The following is a 17665-nucleotide window of genomic DNA, read 5'->3' as shown; positions in this document are numbered from 1 at the left end:
TTTTGTTTTTCAATAATGCACATTGCTTAACATCACTAAGTCTGTAAAAAGTCCAATTTTTCACAGGTTTATTTGTTAGAATTATGTTTGTGCTTTTTCCAAAAAATAAGAAAAAGGTCAGTTGACGTAGGAGTTTTATCTACTCATCTAACATTGAATTGCCTGTGCAAATATGCAAACATATTTAAAACATCTACCTGATGGGCAGAACACTAGTGTGAGCTGTATATTGGACTATGATTGTGTTCCAAGCAAGTTCTGGTGCCACATAATCATCTCATACATTTTGTAAGATTTAAATTTAGACATAGGCACTGAGAAAGTTTTACTTCCCCAGCAGATAAATGTGAAAACATCACTCAGTGTCAAACTCTATCTAGTGAAGCTCAAACATCAGAGTCAAGTGACGATAAGCAAAACATTTGTGAGTGTTTAAATCAAGTATTTTATCAGCCAAAACCACGTAGTACTTGTCTCACACTGAAAATAAAAGTTCAAGTCTGTTGTGGAGGTCACTTGCTTTTAATACCACATTTTATCACAGTTTAAATATTATTAGATGTGAAGGGATTGTAAGATCTTTTTGTTCCTGTGTCTTTTAAATAGACAACAGCAAAACAACAAAAACCAGTTGTTAAATACTTATTCACATCGTTGCAGTTAAATATGAAACCAGCAGACTGTTGAACATGAGCCTCCTCTAACAGCTGCAACTGTTTTATTGCTCTCAGTTCTTGGCTCTTCATCAGTGACAAACATGCACTTATAGCAATATTCATAATTCATTTCATACAGTGCTCAAGGCCACCTTTCTGTTGATTCTGCAGAGAATATTATTAAAAATGTGCAGTGTGTTAAAAAGTACACGGCTCATCTGCCTTTCCAACACATCTGTAAACTAATATTTTCTCACAGTGAGAGCTCGTGAACAAGTGATGCGTCACTGCTTCAGCTGTTCAACTCTGTTGCACTGAATTTAATGACATCATGGTGAAAGTATGTTTTGGCAGAGCTCTTGCATAAATAGGGCGGATGTTACGGACTACGACTCTCTGGGCTGCATATTTCTCTGCAGTGCTCCTCTTGGAGAATGCTATCTCACCCGTTCACTGGGAAATCATGTAGGAAAGTTTGCGTGCTCTCATGCAGAAAAGGGGCTCGGACAGAGCTGAAAAATGCCCACAGGTCATAATTCCTCAACTGGTGAGTTGTTTCTCTGTGTTTTTAAAATGGCTGATACACTGCCTTTGTAAAACATGCCGTAAGCTGCATCCTTTCGTTTTCTTTAACCGGTATATTGTAGACAAATTAGCATGAAACCGATCACAGCTTTTAGATAAATACTGACATGTTTCTTCATGTGATGGTTTGCATGCACTCTACCACCACTTTTCACTTCCGTCTCTGAAAGATTCAAGCTTTTTTTGTTAGCAGACCATTACATCATCTGTTCATGACTGGCATGCAGTCCCCAAATCAAATTTAATGTCATAAACAGTTGCTTTTCTTGTTGTGACCCCACAGTGGCCATCATGCTCCAGATGTGTGTGATGCTTTGTTTGCTGTCAGTGGTCGTCTCACAGTCAACAAATTCCTCATCCAAAAAAGGTCGTAATATCACCATCCACTCCTCCCAGCTGGTCTGCAGCCTCCCGGGCCCTGCAGGGCCTGCGGGGATCCCTGGAGCCCCTGGATCACAGGGGGCCATGGGCCCCATGGGGCCCCCAGGGACGGATGGCCCTGATGGGAAGGATGGAGAGAAAGGAGAAAAAGGAGACAGAGGTAATTGTCTTTAATGATCTATTTAGGGTCATGGAGGGTCTGTATTAGGCTGTATATCTGTGACCCTTCCTTTGCCTGTTTGCTGGGATAGGCTCCAGCCCATCCATGCAGTGTATCGATAATGGATGGATATCTGTGATGGATCTTGACAGCAATTTTATGCAGCATTACCTCTCCAACATCAGAAATGAAATAAATGTAATTAAAAATGTTCAGATTTTGAGGAAACTAGAATTACAGATTTATGGTTGTGTGTCTCCACTAATCAGCCAAGTGACAGTTCACATTCATGTTTGTCCAGACTCGCAGTGTCTGTAGTTAAAAAGTTAACTTAGGGAAACAAAAACAGTGAGACTGGTTGTGTGTGGCTGATAAAGCTGAATCTGATCAAACACAGAGTTCTGCCCATGACAGTAAGCAATGTTTCCAGTATTGATGTTGCTCCAGACAAGCTACAAATTCTAATATGTGGATGTTTCACACACATCTTTAACCCAGCAGTCTCGAGGATCTACACAATTAGCCTACCAGTTTCAACATGTTCATCTATGATTTATGTCACTAATGCTGAATTCGACCACATCCTCCCTTCAGTTCCTGAGTTACAGTATTTAATAATGACAGCCAGGGAAGTGTTTTTGCAGAACTTCATGATGTCACAATGACGTTTTTAGATATAAAATGTCAAAATCAGACGTTAAAGAAGTAAATACAAGTCATGCAGCAAAAATATTTAAAAAAAAAAAAACTTCAGATATCAGTGTTTGTTTTTAAACTGTACTGCAAAAGTAAAGTATTGAGTAACCCCTTAAACAGATATCACAGCTTTCAGACTTTCTGTGCAGCCCTCCAGCGATCTTTCTACTCTTTCATCCATCCATCCTCTATGCATTAGGGTCACAGGGGGCTGGAGCCTATCCCAACTGACTCAGGAAAAGGCAGGGGACACCCTGGACAGGTCGCCAGTCTGTCTCAGGGCTACATATACAGACAAACAATCACTCTCACATTCACACCTACGGGCAATTTAGAGTAACCAATTAACCTCAGCAGTGGGAGGAAGCCGGAGTACCCGGAGAAAACCCACGCATGCACAGGGAGAACATGCAAACTCCATGCAGAAAGATCCCGGGAAAGCCGGGATACAAACCGGGGATCTTCTCGTTGCAAGGTGAAAGTGCTAACCACTACTCCACTGTGCAGCCCCATCTTTCTATCTTTCTACTCTTGATTGAGAAATTTTCACCTTTCTTTGTCAAGGCATTTTTCTGTAGATCATTTCATTATATTATGAGTTCAGGAATATTTTTAGGATCTCTCTACATATCTTCAGTGATATTTAGTTCAGGGCGAAGAGAGGGCCCCTCCTGCAGCACTCGGCTTACATTTCTTGTAGTAGTTTCTGATGGAGTTTGTGGTCTGATTTGAGTCACTGTCCTGTTGTAGAAACAAACCATTTTCAGTCTGACGCACTGCATGATGTTTGTAGTGGAATCTATTCTTCCCTCTATCTGTGCAGCATTTCTTGTGCCACACAACACCAAACCAGGATATTTGCCTGTGTGTTTGCTAGTTAACAAGGTGTTCTTTTCATCAAAGCGCTGTTTTATCCTTCAGTGTTTTTGAGCTTCCAGATCTTGTCTTGACATTCACAGTTTACAGTCATTTCTTGATGACATTTCATACAGTGAAAACTGCAAGCTCAGAGTGCTTTGATATCTTTTAATAGCACCCCTCCTCCCGTGCGTCGTGGGCATCAATTATCTTCATTTTCAGATCCTCAGTCAGTCGCTTAGAGGAGCCTGTGGTTGTCGAGTGTCATCACAGGGTCTGAAGAGGCAGACAGTTTATCAGGGTCTGCGGTTATCATCAGCTGAGTGCTGATGACAAATTAAAGCAAGTTATGGAGCGTTTTATAAGCAAACCTTTGCAAATAACTTGAATGACAAATGCTATAATTTCAGATTTTGTTTTTGACTTTGTTTTCTAAATAAAAAATGTCAAAATGTGCATTAACAGTTAGACTGTTAAAAAAAGGTTTAAAGAAAGTTTATTTTGGAAGTGTTTGCTGCACAGTATTTACATTGAATTTTTTCATTTCAAAAATCTGCAAAATACAGAATCTACCCATTTTTTCATGATACTGTATCTATACGCTTATTACTCTAGTCTACTCTTAGTCTATCTGGATTTAGTCTATCTGTCGCCATTTGCTCATAAAACTTGAAACAGGGTCGACCCTTATGTCAGTTTATGTCGGTATTACACTGTGAGCTGTAAAGGTAATTTGGGGTATAATCCTCTTACAGTTTTTGATTACTTGTGTACAGCAGACGCATACGGCATTGTCGTCCTGTCATCATTTTATGTCTGCTGTCAGGTGATCCAGGGAGACCCGGGAACTCAGGAAAGCCAGGTGTGAAAGGTCGTGAAGGGTTCATAGGAAAGGCTGGACCTCGGGGGCTGAAGGGGCTGCGAGGAGCACCAGGAGTGGCTGGAAAACGAGGACAAAAAGGAGAGCTGGGTGACATGGGCCAGCAAGGAGCTCCTGGCGGCTGCAACTGTGGCAGTACAGCCCGATCTGCCTTCTCTGTGGCTGTGACAAAGAGCTATCCTAAAGAGCGAATGCCCATCCGCTTCAGCCGGATCCTGCTGAATGAGGGGAACCACTACAATACCAGCAGTGGGAAGTTCGTCTGTGCTATCCCAGGGGTCTATTACTTCACCTACGATATCACACTGGCCAATAAGCACCTGGCCATCGGGCTGGTGCACAATGGACAGTACAAGATCAAGACATTTGATGCCAACACAGGGAACCATGATGTGGCATCTGGTTCTACGGTTCTCCAGCTGCACCAGTCAGATCAAGTCTGGCTGCAGATCTTCTACTCTGAGCAGAATGGACTCTTCTTCGACCCTTTCTGGACAGACAGCACTTTTACTGGCTTTCTTATCTACGCTGACCAGGACTTTCTCAATGAGGCTGATAAAAAAGCAAATGCTCAGGCAGACAGTTAATGCTGCAGTCCTGAAAAAAAACTTGTTTTGTTTCTTTCACTGATTTTAATTCACACTAAAATGAGAGCTCCCTTCGACTTCAGGCAATTTCAGATATTTAACAAGTTCTGACAGCAGGGGGAGCACAAGAACAGAAACTAAATGCTGGAAAGTCACTCAAAAGGGCTTCAATATTGAATAAATGTATTTTCACAAAATATTTTAAACACTGACCCCAAAAGCAGCTTTCTTAATTTCATTTCTTTGTGTTTTTAATGATGTCACAGGAGGTGGTCTTATGTGATGCACAACACAATTTGAGCTAAAATCAATGCACTAATGTGATGTTACTTTTACTGATGCAAACATTATCGCATTACTTAATCAGAGTCTCTCTATAGGTGACAGATTTGACTCGATTCTTGTACGTTTTCAGTGCATTTTAAATTCACCATCACTTTATTCAGTAGAATTCAAGGCAATAGGAGGCTGAGGAAAGAAAGGACAATCACAGCTGCAAACCGTCTCCTGTGCTGTTCTGTTAATGTGTATGGATCTTGTGTATTTTTCACTTTCAGTCTCTGTTTTATACTACCTCATTGCCTCATCTCAAACTAATTTTTTTTTTCTTGGCAGAGTTCGTACTCAACTGTGTCTGTGAACTTAATGGTCAATAACATTACACATGGAGCTAATTAATCAGACTTAATCTACAGCAGTAGTGGAAGAACTATTCCTTTTTTTTGCTTTAATTAAACTCACACTTTAAGCATTGCAATATTTTATTACAAGTAAAAGTCCTGGAGGTGGAGGTCATTTCAGCTGTTTAATTCATATTTTGTAAGTTTGGCTTTTATTTGGTTTGTCACATCTATAAAGTAACGAGAAACTGAGACGCTCAAATTTATTTGGTTGAGTAAAAAAATGCAAGAGTTCCTTCTAATATGTGGGAAAATAAAGGATGAAGTGACATAAAGCAATGATCTCAAAAATGTACTCCCGTGCTCAAAACTTCTACAAAGTTTAAAGGAAAAATCTGTCCTTGGTGGAACTGCCAACAAATTAACAGCATGTGAAATACAATAAAAGGTCAAATGACAAAAAACATGGAAAATGTTGGTATTGTCTAAAGCAGGGGTGTTAAAACTCAAAAACACAGTGGGCCAAAATGTAAAAATTGGACGAAATCGCAGCCCAACATTGATATTTATTAAAAAAATCTTCCTCTAAATATAACAATGAACCTTTTCATTTGGACCCAAACAAGTTTTGCTTAAACACTGAATATGGAACAAGCAAAGCGTAATACTATACAACAGCGGTCCCCAACCTTTCTTGCGCCACGGACCGGTTTAATGTCAGACACTATATTCACAGACTGGCTTTTAAGGTGTGGCGGATAAATACAACAATATAAAATGATACCACCGGCTAGGGTTGTCACAGTCAGGGAAGAACCTAAACAGAGAGCACATGGTCGAGGCCGAGGAAGGGTTCAACATTTTTATTTGAGGGAAGGGGTGAGGGAGTGCGAGGGAGGTCAGGAGGGGTTCTTGGAGGGTGAGGTGAGGTCAAGATCAGGGAAGGGGGACGGAGCTAGGGACGGGTGAACAGAGAGGTGTCCGGTCGGGGAAGGCCAGCCAGGGAGGCCCAGAGGTCCATCCAGGAAGGCCCGGAGATCTGGTTAGGGAGATTCAGAGGTCCGGCCAAGGGGGTCCGGCGGTCCAGCCAAGGGGGGTCCAGTCAGGGGTCAAGCTTCCAGTCCGGGAAGTCTGGTCAGGGAGGGCCGGAGGTCCGGCCAGGGGAGGCCAGATGGGAGACACGAAGCAGGAGGGAGCCATGGTGGGGAACCAGACAGGGACACGGTGCAGGAGGGGTCCAAGGTGGGCAGCAAGGGTGGAAGCACGAAGCAGGAGGGAGCCGAGGTGGAGAACCAGAGTGGGTTGCAGTCCGGCTGGCAGGGCAGGAGGGAAACCAGGCAGCTGGGTCTTCTAGGTGAAGAGAAAAGAGAGGACAGTGTTGTCTTTCAAAACACACAGAGATAATCAGCATGACTGGAGACAAACTGGCAGGGTGTGGAAGGTTCAGCCGGTCTTTATTGTTGGTGTGGAGTAATCAGGAACGAGCCACAGCTGTGCGGATCCGGGGAGGCTGCTGATTACCGAGTGCATGCAGCCATGCGGCCGCGCTCCACCCGGTGCAGCGCTGGGGAGAGAGAGAGGGAAGGAGAGAGAGGAGAAGAAAGAGAGACAGGAGCAGGAGTGAGGGAGAGAGGAGAAAGAGGAGCACAGAGGGAGAAACAGGGGGGAGACAGATAGGATAGGGGTATTTGGGATGCCAGATGGGGAGAACGAGGTTGAGGAGGGAGCTCTGACAAGGGTGACCATACGTCCTCTTTTGGCGGACATGTCCTCTTTTGAGACGCTGTGCGGCCTGTCCGGCCGGCGTTTATAAAGTCCTTCAAATGTCTGGGTTTTTGATCTTGCCTAGCTTGAGCGCGTCACAGACCAGTGTATTTATCATTCACGTTGAATGGTTCCTTTGGAAACACGCTCTGAGAGGCGGAGTTTGAGCCGAACCCCGGAACGTGTATTCATTCATTCACAAATCAGTACAGAGGCGCCGCTATCTTGAAACGGGGCCAGTGGAGGCAGCGGTGCATAGACATCTATGGGGGCAAGAGGTACTGCTGAATCTCAAAGTGGAATTATTCGCTGAATTTTGAACCGATTGCCAAACTGTTTGATTTTTTAGAAACGTCACACGTGTAGCTACTATACAAGCTGCTCGGATATTTTTTACAATGCTGGTTTTGCCACTCAACACTTAAGCTACACACTATCTCCCTCTGACTCCAGCATAGTTATTTAAAGATGCCGGACTTCTGTTCAGCCTATGTATGCTCTAATGAGCGCTGTAAGGAAACAAGAGCTCGTGGGATTACTTTTCACATGTAAGATGTATGTAAGGAATAATATATTGTTAGCAGGTTGTCATAGCTACAGTGAAATAAACGCCAACAAGACGAATAGAACCCCATCAGCTCCGTGTCTGGCGTCTACCCATGATCTAACCAGCTCTCTACATCATCCTGTGTATTACACAGCTGATTACCGGTGAAATAACTAATCTGAGACTAATCTGTTATGAATCTAGCATTCCTAGCAACAGCCTGTTACAAAGAAAAAAACAGACTTACTGCAGTAATTGGTGGGTTAGAATACAGCATCTGATAGATCTAATAATAGCCCTGATTTATGATGGAATTATTTTTGTTGTAGACAATTCTTTATTTCTGGCTACTTTTCTCACATGTTTAAGCTTTCCCAAAGAACGTGATTTATACACGTGATATAATAGTAATAATAACAGTAAGAATAATAATAACGATAAAAATAATAGTAATAATAGCAGTAATAATAGTAAGAATAATTGATGTAATATTAATAGTAATAATAATAATAATTATTATTATTATTATTCACAGTAGTAATAATAGCAGTATCTATCTATCTATCTATCTATCTAGCATGTCTGGCGTTTGTTACAAGCAAACTCTGTCAAAATTGCTTGAGAATTGAGCGATTTATGACAACTTTAATTGTATAAGCACATCATTCCTCTATGGAAGTAATGCATTGTAGGAGCGAGTGGCCCCGATCCAAGATGGCCACTCTGAAGGCACGCCCATAGACATATATACGTAGGCTGAATCCCAAACCGCCCCCTACACACTATCCCTACACACTACCCCTCTGTTTGCGCGTTCCCGCGGAGGGTCCTCCATATTAAGGGTCGTCCCAAACTGCGTAGTGCAGAGGGGGAGTGGACTGTTCAGCCCTTAAATAGCGAGTCTGCATCGATGCTCACTCTCGACAATTTTTTCAGGAAGTGCAACGTCGAAATGGAGGAGGAAACAACATATCGATGTAAGTTCCACATGCGTCCTTTATTTCTCCCACACCTTTTTCACACTGACAGAGCATCACAAAAAGAGTGGTGAAAAAAGATAAAACAAAAGAAACAAATCTTCTTCTCTGCTGACGTTTGATTTAATTGTGCACCCCCTGACACCTTAAAATTTGAACACAACTGACAGAATTCATTTATTCATTCATTTGTTGGATTTGAAATGCCAGATAATAGGATTGGAAAACATGTGGGATGACTTCAAATTATTTGAAGCAGAATGTAGCCCCCTACATCATTGCCTGCAACCTGTGCCACAGCACTAAAGCCATGCACAGTAGGCGTCTTTGTGTTACCATGGCGATGACGTCTTCCGTTTTCCGGTGAGGCGACAGGGTGTCCCATTCCTGACGATCATATTTATACCCTCCCCCTTCAACTGAAGTGCCCTCCACAGCTGCGAGTGTGACTTCTTTTGGAGTGACACTCGGTAGTGTAGGGGGAGTGTGTAGGGGGCGGTTTGGGATTCAGCCGTAGACGCCTCATTGACTGCGGCTGTCCACTCGAGCGGCGTACCTGCAGCGCCGCCATCTTGGATCGGGGCCACTCGCTCCTACAATGCATTACTTACATAGAGGAATGATGTGCTTATACAATTAAAGTTGTCATAAATCGCTCAATTCTCAAGCAATTTTGACGGGGTTTGCTTGTAACAAACGCCAGACACGCTAGATAGATAGATAGTGTTAGAGTTGAATTTGTAAATACATTTATCATAATCGAGCCTTAGAGCATTAACTGTGTGTGCATAGTATTACATGACTATTTTTATAGAATACCACTCACTCACTTCTACCTGCACATATCTCTCCCTCTCTCTCTCATCTAGTCTCCACATCCCAGTATATTTCCACTCTTTCAGCTTAGCACACCCCCTTGTGTAGCTATTTCTTATCTTATGCCATGTCTTCATTTCTGCTCGTGTATAAAATAAACCTTGTATGGGAGCAGTCCTTGTAGCTCGCACTAATGTGTCTTGTTACACTGTGCTGTGTTACCCTTGCAAGTAAAAGTTACAGTCTCCGTGTCTTTCTGGTTCGGTGAATATCTTCTTATGTTATGTGGGAGCTCTCAGCGGAGCTTCTCTCTGACATATAACTTGGTCCTTCGAGCCGGATCCGAGGATTCCTTCCCGACGTCGAGGAGAGCCGACACCGAAGTCTGTCGACAGCGATGGTCGCCAAGCAGTGAGATCTGAAAATCCTGGAACGTGAATTCGTGGTCAGGTCGGTGAAAGGAAAAGCGGTCCCTTGGCGCTGGGTGTGAATCCAATGATCCAATCCAGGAAGTGACACCGATCAGAACCACGGGTGAGAAAGAGATTCCACTAGCATGATAAAAGAGATTCCGCTGGCAAGGTGTACACAGGTGTGAATGTGAAGTGATAAAATAGATTCTGCCGGCATGACAAAATAGATTCCGCCGTGATGGCATGATAAAATAGATTCCGTCGGCAAGGTGTACACAGTGTGAATGTGAAGAGTGATTGGGAAATTCAAGCACATTATAAGGTCTAGAGTACCTTGCTGAATTTCTGGTTTATTATTTTCCTTGTTGTTGACGACGTACTGGTGACAAGGGGATTAAGGGCGAGCTAGACTCATAAAAACTAACACCGCTGCAGCTTATCTGCAGTAGAAGGATGTGTTAGTGTCCTCCCATTGTCTCATGCCAGAGAACTCAACAACAAGCAGCTATGGGACAAAAACACAGTGTATTAGAAGGCGATGAGAAGTTTATGGAAGGATATGTGGAAGAATCAGGAAAAATAAGTCAAAAAAGATGGAGAAAGAAACATAATTTCTCAGGCAAATTAGATGAGAGAGACATCTTAGAACTCCAAACTAAACTAAAAACTGAAATCCTTCAGATAAAGAGTGGAAAAAAAAAAGAAGTGCAGAAAGGATGCCAATACACCTGGGAACCTAAGGAGCTGTTCGAGGGAGACCGAAGTCTGTGCACAGCCCCCTGGAACTAAGTTCGGGGATGAAAGCCCTCCGTGGTTGAATTCCACGTCGGCCGATTAAAACCCTGTCCGGGTTCCGCGGGGTTCCAGGTTGACGGCATCCGAACAAAGCACTTTAGGAAAGTAAAGTCCTGAGCTAAGAGAAGCCAAAAACTTACAGTAGGAAAGTGAAGTCCTGAGCTAGGGAAAGCTGAAAACTTACAAAATGTGTGCATGTGTAAAACTGTGAGTGTGAAAGGACTGGTCAGTGATTGAAGCAGCGGACAGCCTGAAACCTATCGGTGTGAACATACGGCTGTTGTCAGTTGAAGTAAATCACTGAGTGTGAACAGTCATTAAGATTAGGAGGACTTTGTGAAAACTCTAAAACAACCTTTAGTCCTGATATCAAAACTGGACTAGCTAATAGAGCTGGCCGAGAAGCTTGTTTTCCAAGGACTGAATTTTGGCTTATGACGCATTGTTTTTCACAAATTCTCAATAAAATAATTTTGAAAAACACCACAAATTCTAAACAAAAATAATTTTGAGCAAAACAAAACAAAAATGGGAAATAATCAGGAAAAAAATTCACTATAAGGCGATGTAAAATAAGCAGAACAGAACAGAAGCATCCAGATTTGATACAATTCTTGTCAGATTGGGAAAAGAAATATGAATTTAATAGCAAATTAATAGTAGGAGGCTGCACAGAGCTATTTAAAGAATTAACTGCAAAACAACAAACTGATAAAAGAAATCAAAAGAAACTGAAAAACAGCTTCATTATGCAGAAATATGGCTGAAAGAAGCACAAAGAAAAAAAAAGAAATACAGCAACAAATAAAAAAAGCTGATGCCTGTGCAGCCAGAGCAGAAGGTGATAAGATAGTGTACAAAAACACAAAGACAACAACAACGATGGCCTGGTGCATCAGAGGCCGAAGGCGCCGCGGCAGCTGAAGCACCAGATAAATGGCCCCCCCACCCCATAACAAGGGTGACAGATCACGAACCCAAGGACTGAATTTACACACTTACACTGTAAATATAACCAAAAAGGAACAGAAAGAGAAGACAGGACAGCTAGCGTCTTCTATCAAAATGATCACAATCACAACTGTGAGGTGTGAGAGAATAGACAAAGGATTTATCATTTCTTCAGTGTTGCATGAAGAAATGCTCTTCTGTGTTGCAGAGATGAAACATTGTCTCCGTTCAGTAGGGGGTTAACCTCCGAGATCAATTCTAAACTGTATTACCATTCATTTAGCACAACATTGTCTCCATGCAGTAAAAATTAGACCAGCTTCTACATTGAATGCTAGCTGCAATAACTTGATAATGTAACTCTTATTATGTGTTGGTAGCTTCAGATTTAAAACCTAGATGTGAGTTTGTCTTTTGACACAGTTGCACTTACTATAAAAGTATGGTTTTAGTAACTAAGAATGATGTTATTGTGTTAATAAAAAACTTTCCCACAAAAAAGCAGACAAGAAGCATGAATTGAATTCAGAATATCTGCACCATATGTGCTTCTCTTTTTTCTTACCTGTAATTTGACATATAACTTGGTAATAACTTGACATAACTTTGTCATATGCAAGCATGATCACAGAAATTACTTTGTGGTCCGATTTGCTTTGTAACATTGATTATAGAAACCTGCGATGGAGTCAGTGAAATAGGAATCTAATTTTCAGTTGTTCATATGTTTAGAGATTTGGGATTTTTCAATGACGAGCTTTTATGAGGTGTGTGAGGTAATTGTTCCTGTGAGACCAAGACTGTATTCTTGCTGTTAGTTCGTACCACAATGAGAAGTCGGTGCTTAAAATGGTTTACTTTCAGCTGCTTTTGCTTCAAGGTTCTTTTTATCTCTGGAGTGCAGCTCAGCCTGGTCCATTTCAAACACTTCACTCTGTATGCAGTATTAAGACCACAGGAACAATTTTCACACAGTTCAACAGATCAAGCTAAAATGAAATTTCATGTTGATAAAGCATAGATGTGATAAAGTATAAATGTATTACTATATAAAGATATTAATATATGGATGTGATTGCATATTTCTTAACAGACGGAAAAAGGAAACAAACTCTGTTCCATGACAGTGCAGACCTGAAAACCAGAGTAATAGAGCTAAACACCCGAATTACTACAACTTTTGCGGTTCATGAAACAGCCTCTTGGGTGGTGTGTAAAAACCACACCCTCCACACATTTGGATGAAAAAGAAACCTGATCATTAATTTGTTTGTCTATAGAGGATTACCCAGAATTTAAAGGAAAAAAACCTGCCCAGTGATCTCTGGTCCAACAGCCCTACAGATGTAGGACTGATAAAACATTTTCCACCTGTTGAAGTACAAGCAGCCACTCCATATCGACCACAGATTCCTCACTATCCTCTGAAACAAGCAGCGATAGAAGGTATAAGACCTGTTGTTGCAGATATGGAAAAATCAGGGATTATTGTGAAAACGAAAAAGTGCGTTTCTAATACACCCATTTTCCCTGTTTAAAAAGCACATACAGGAAAATGGAGGATGGTACAGGACATGAGAGCAGTGAATGATGCTGTACAGGAAACTACGCCTGATGTTCCAAACCCAAATACATTATTAAATGAAGTGACCCCAGATAAAAAGTGGTTTTCAGTTATAGATTTAAGTAATACTTTCTTCTCTACACTACTACACCCTACCTCACAAGACTGGTTCGGGTTTGCCTTTAAAGGTGCACAGTGCACCTATATACCATTACCACAAGGCTTTACAGAAAGCCCCCATGTATACACTCAGGATCTCAGGTGCTCAATGGCAAAATTTCAAATTCCAGAACACAGCCAAATTTTGTTGTATGTTGATGACATTCTTGTGACTGCAGACACGTAACGCAAGAACACTGTAAATAGACTACGATGGCAGTGTTACGACACTTACATGGAACAGGTCATAAGGTTTCACTAAACTAACTTCAGTTATGGGCAGAAAATGTTTTACAAGATGTTGTTAACTGATCTTCACATTTTTTTGATCATGATAAACAGGAGGGAATGTTAGAGTTGAATTTGTAAATACATTTATCATAATCGAGCCTTAGAGCATTAACTGTGTGTGCATAGTATTTTACATGACTATTTTTATAGAATACCACTCACTCACTTCTACCTGCACATATCTCTCCCTCTCTCTCTCATCTAGTCTCCACATCCCAGTATATTTCCACTCTTTCAGCTTAGCACACCCCCTTGTGTAACTCGAGCTATTTCTTATCTTATGCCATGTCTTCATTTCTGCTCGTGTATAAAATAAACCTTGTATGGGAGCAGTCCTTGTAGCTCGCACTAATGTGTCCTGTTACACTGCGCTGTGGTACCCTTGCAAGTAAAAGTTACAGTCTCCGTGTCTTTCTGGTTCGGTGAATATCTTCTTATGTTATGTGGGAGCTCTCAGCGGAGCTTCTCTCTGACAGATAGACAGACAGATATAAATAGAAAAAAAATACAAACAGAAAACGTTCAGATGTGCTCAGGTTTTTATTAACTTTACATTTACAGCTTTACATTGCATTGGAGTACAATTATTATTTTTGTATTATTGTACTACTACTGTATTACTGTTATTGCTATTCATATAATTATCATTATATTCCTATAATATTGTATGATTATTGTTTATTATTTTTTATATTACAGTTACTGGTATTATTATTATGATTATTATTATTACTTCTATTATTATTATTATTATTATTATTATTATAATTACTCTTACTATTATTACTGCTATTACTACTACTACTATTACTATTATCATTATTATTATTATTACTACTACTACTATTACTATTACTATTATCATTATTATTATTATTACTACTACTACTATTACTATTATATCAATTATTATTATTCTTACTATTATTACTGCTATTATTACTATTATTTTTTATCGTTATTATTATTCTTACTGTTATTATTACTACTACTATTACTATTATATCACGTGTATAAATCACGTTCTTTGGGAAAGCTTAAACATGTGAGAAAAGTAGCCAGAGATAAAGAATTGTCTACAACAAAAATAATTCCATCATAAATCAGGGCTATTATTAGATCTATCAGATGCTGTATTCTAACCCACCAGTTACTGCAGTAAGTCTGTTTTTTTCTTTGTAACAGGCTGTTGCTAGGAACGCTAGATTCATAACATCGAATTTTAAATAAAAATGGTCTCAGATTAGTTATTTCACCGGTAATCAGCTGTGTAATACACAGGATGATGTAGAGAGCTGGTTAGATCATGGGTAGAAGCCAGACACGGAGCTGATGGGGTTCTATCCGTCTTGTTGGCGTTTATTTCACTGTAGCTATGACAACCTGCTAACAATATATTATTCCTTACATACATCTTACATGTGAAAAGTAATCCCACGAGCTCTTGTTTCCTTACAGCGCTCATTAGAGCATCCATAGGCTGAACAGAAGTCCGGCATCTTTAAATAACTATGCTGGAGTCAGAGGGAGATAGTGTGTAGCTTAAGTGTTGAGTGGCAAAACCAGCATTGTAAAAAAAATGTCCGAGCAGCTTGTATAGTAGCTACACGTGTGACGTTTCTAAAAAATCAAACAGTTTGGCAATCGGTTCAAAATTCAGCGAATAATTCCACTTTGAGATTCAGCAGTACGTCTTGCCTCCATAGATGTCTATGCACCGCTGCCTCCACTGGCCCCGTTTTAAGATGGTGGCACTGAAGGCACGTCTCTCGACAGCCTATGAGGCGTCTATGTATATATGTCTATGGTTAGAATAACTTAAAACTCCTATTACTCCCATGAGCCAGCGGTAGATTTCAAAAAGTCTTGCCGAGATAAGGCTGCTCTCGGCGGCTACTGTGAGGCTGAGCCGTCTATCCTGGACGCTCACATCTCCGAAACAGTAGGAGTAGATTTTTAATCGGGCTTTATCTTGATAAATTGACCACAGATTTGACGTTTATACAACTCTCTCGCCTATTTCGATGCCGCTGGTCGGCACGCAATGCATCATGGGTTATCTGGTCGCCCCAAGTCCGAGATGCTTGACGCGTCAAAACACAGGATATTCTGGGATTTGTTGTAGTAGCACTACATGCAAAACGTGAATTTGTGCTAGAAACGGGTGAAGACGGACTGCGAGTTGCTGCCGAGCCGCTTCCACTAATCACAGTCCGTCCGTTTCGAGGTCTTTCCCGGCATCTGGTAGGTCCACACTCATAACCTCTGGACATTTTCACCCACAGCTTCGTGAACTCTCTTTAACCAGTGCACGGTTTGATGTCTTTCTTTGTGTGGGAGCTAGGGACAGTTCAATGAGAACTAAAGACTTTTAGCTCACAGACTGATCAGCTCGCGCAATAAAGCCTCTTTGAGATTTAACCCTGTAAAGCCGTTTGCATCATGTATGATACATGAGCTTCTGAGACCTCTCCCCCTGTAGGCGATGTGCCGAGTACGTCTATCTGCTTTCGTTTACGAAACAATTGATCCCCTGCCGGTAATTTTCAGATTTTTATTATTGTGTAGATAAATTATAATATAACATATAAGTTAATGTTTCCAACCTCAAAAGTTGCACATTTTCATAAATAACGTTGATATATTCGTCACACGAGCTAATGGATATGCTGTTAGCTCCAGCAACCACAAACCAATGAGAGCTCTTGTTACTACTTCGTGGACTTCAGTTGGCCAATCAGCTTCCTCGTACTTCTGGTAAAGCCATAAGACAACATTAACACAACTGGTTAAGGGATGAGAGCAAACGAAGGAAAAGGTAAGATATTATATTATTACTCTATTGTCATGTGGAAACTTTTGATTATTATGAGAAATTGATGCAATGGGTGCAAACGAAGCATATTGACAGCACATTGTAATGCGGAAATTTATGTTAATGTTTAATGAAACGTAACGTCGCTGCAGGTAAGCATGTCACCAGTCACAACAGCTGCAGTTGTTTAAGCTAACAAGCGGCAGTAACTAGATGTCCAACACGTTAGATTTCCCGATCTGATCAGCTTTGCTATTGATACATATTTAATTAGTTTCTATTTTTTTTAGATGAAGTTTGTAATTTTGTTAGAGCTTCAGTTGTTGTGCATCAGTGACTAGGATATACAAGCGTAGGTTGAACTGACACCAGAAAAAAAATTAACTTGAACAAGATGAACTTTATACAAAAAAGTGCTATGAAAGCCACAAATTTGGCATAAGCATGCCCATGAAGCTTGCTCTCTTTTTTTCTCTTCTTATGTTTCATGTCCTGCAGAATTGGAGCAGTCAATACATGCACACATGTCTGTGCATGGTAGCTGGTGCTGTTTGCATGTGCATCTCCCCTGCACACATTTTAGTGCTTTGCACTGGCAACACTGGAGGCAGTGTCCATCTTAAGGTCTTGTTATGTTGGTGACCAGGGCATTTTTGGAGTCACTTTACACTTGGTCTCTATGACCTCTTTCAGTAGCATGGCTGAATGGTACAGGTGTCTGTCTGTGGAGAAGTCAGAGACTGTCACTACACAACCAGGTATAATGGTGAAATGCAGGTAAGCAAGGTGTGTAACATCAACTTAACTATAATTATAAGGACAATATAGATTAAGAAATGTCAAACCAACCTATGCTTGCAGGGTCATTCTTGTGCAGATGGCCTAAATGACTGAGTTCCATGCCATCCTCCTCTGAGTCACTGCTGTCTGATGAAGGCTGTGCAGGTTCATCCTGGATGACCTCTTCAGCAGTTAGGTCCTCTACATAGACAAAGTCATTTCTGGCTGCTTCAAGGAATTTAAGACATGGATGGGACTTAGGAAGCCTTGATATTAAGCTAAATGCTTTGTAAGTCGAAATGTCCAGTCCTTCCTTATCTCTAACAGTTTCCTTAAAGAGGTCATTTAGCCGTGAAAGCCTCAACACTTC

General features: G+C 41.0%; 2 protein-coding genes across 45 annotated transcripts in view; both read left to right on the top strand.

The window, feature by feature from the left end:
• The first annotated feature begins 85 nt into the window (after positions 1 to 85).
• On the top strand, positions 86 to 6616 carry c1qtnf2 (C1q and TNF related 2). The gene is made up of 3 exons (XM_022216405.2): positions 86 to 1203; positions 1525 to 1782; positions 4163 to 6616. The coding sequence occupies exons 1-3, from the start codon at positions 1176 to 1178 to the stop codon at positions 4801 to 4803; spliced, it is 927 nt and encodes a 308-aa protein (XP_022072097.1). The 5' UTR covers positions 86 to 1175; the 3' UTR covers positions 4804 to 6616.
• A 3133-nt stretch (positions 6617 to 9749) lies between these two features.
• LOC110969424 (zinc finger protein OZF-like) overlaps positions 9750 to 17665 on the top strand; it is a 76633-nt gene continuing 68717 nt past the window's right edge. For 6 of the 44 annotated variants that reach the window (XR_007944888.1, XR_007944894.1, XR_007944892.1 and 3 more), the window contains exons 1-2: positions 15958 to 16518; positions 17209 to 17292. The gene's annotated coding sequence lies outside the window, so the exon portion shown is untranslated. The other 38 variants (XM_051955004.1, XM_051954995.1, XM_051954997.1 and 35 more) reach the window with 23 other exon arrangements.

The sequence above is a fragment of the Acanthochromis polyacanthus genome, chromosome 10 (genome assembly GCF_021347895.1).
Source record: "Acanthochromis polyacanthus isolate Apoly-LR-REF ecotype Palm Island chromosome 10, KAUST_Apoly_ChrSc, whole genome shotgun sequence".
NCBI classification, from domain to species: domain Eukaryota; kingdom Metazoa; phylum Chordata; class Actinopteri; family Pomacentridae; genus Acanthochromis; species Acanthochromis polyacanthus.
The sequence above is the reverse complement of the archived record's forward strand: the minus strand, read 5'-3'. Positions and strand labels throughout refer to the sequence as shown.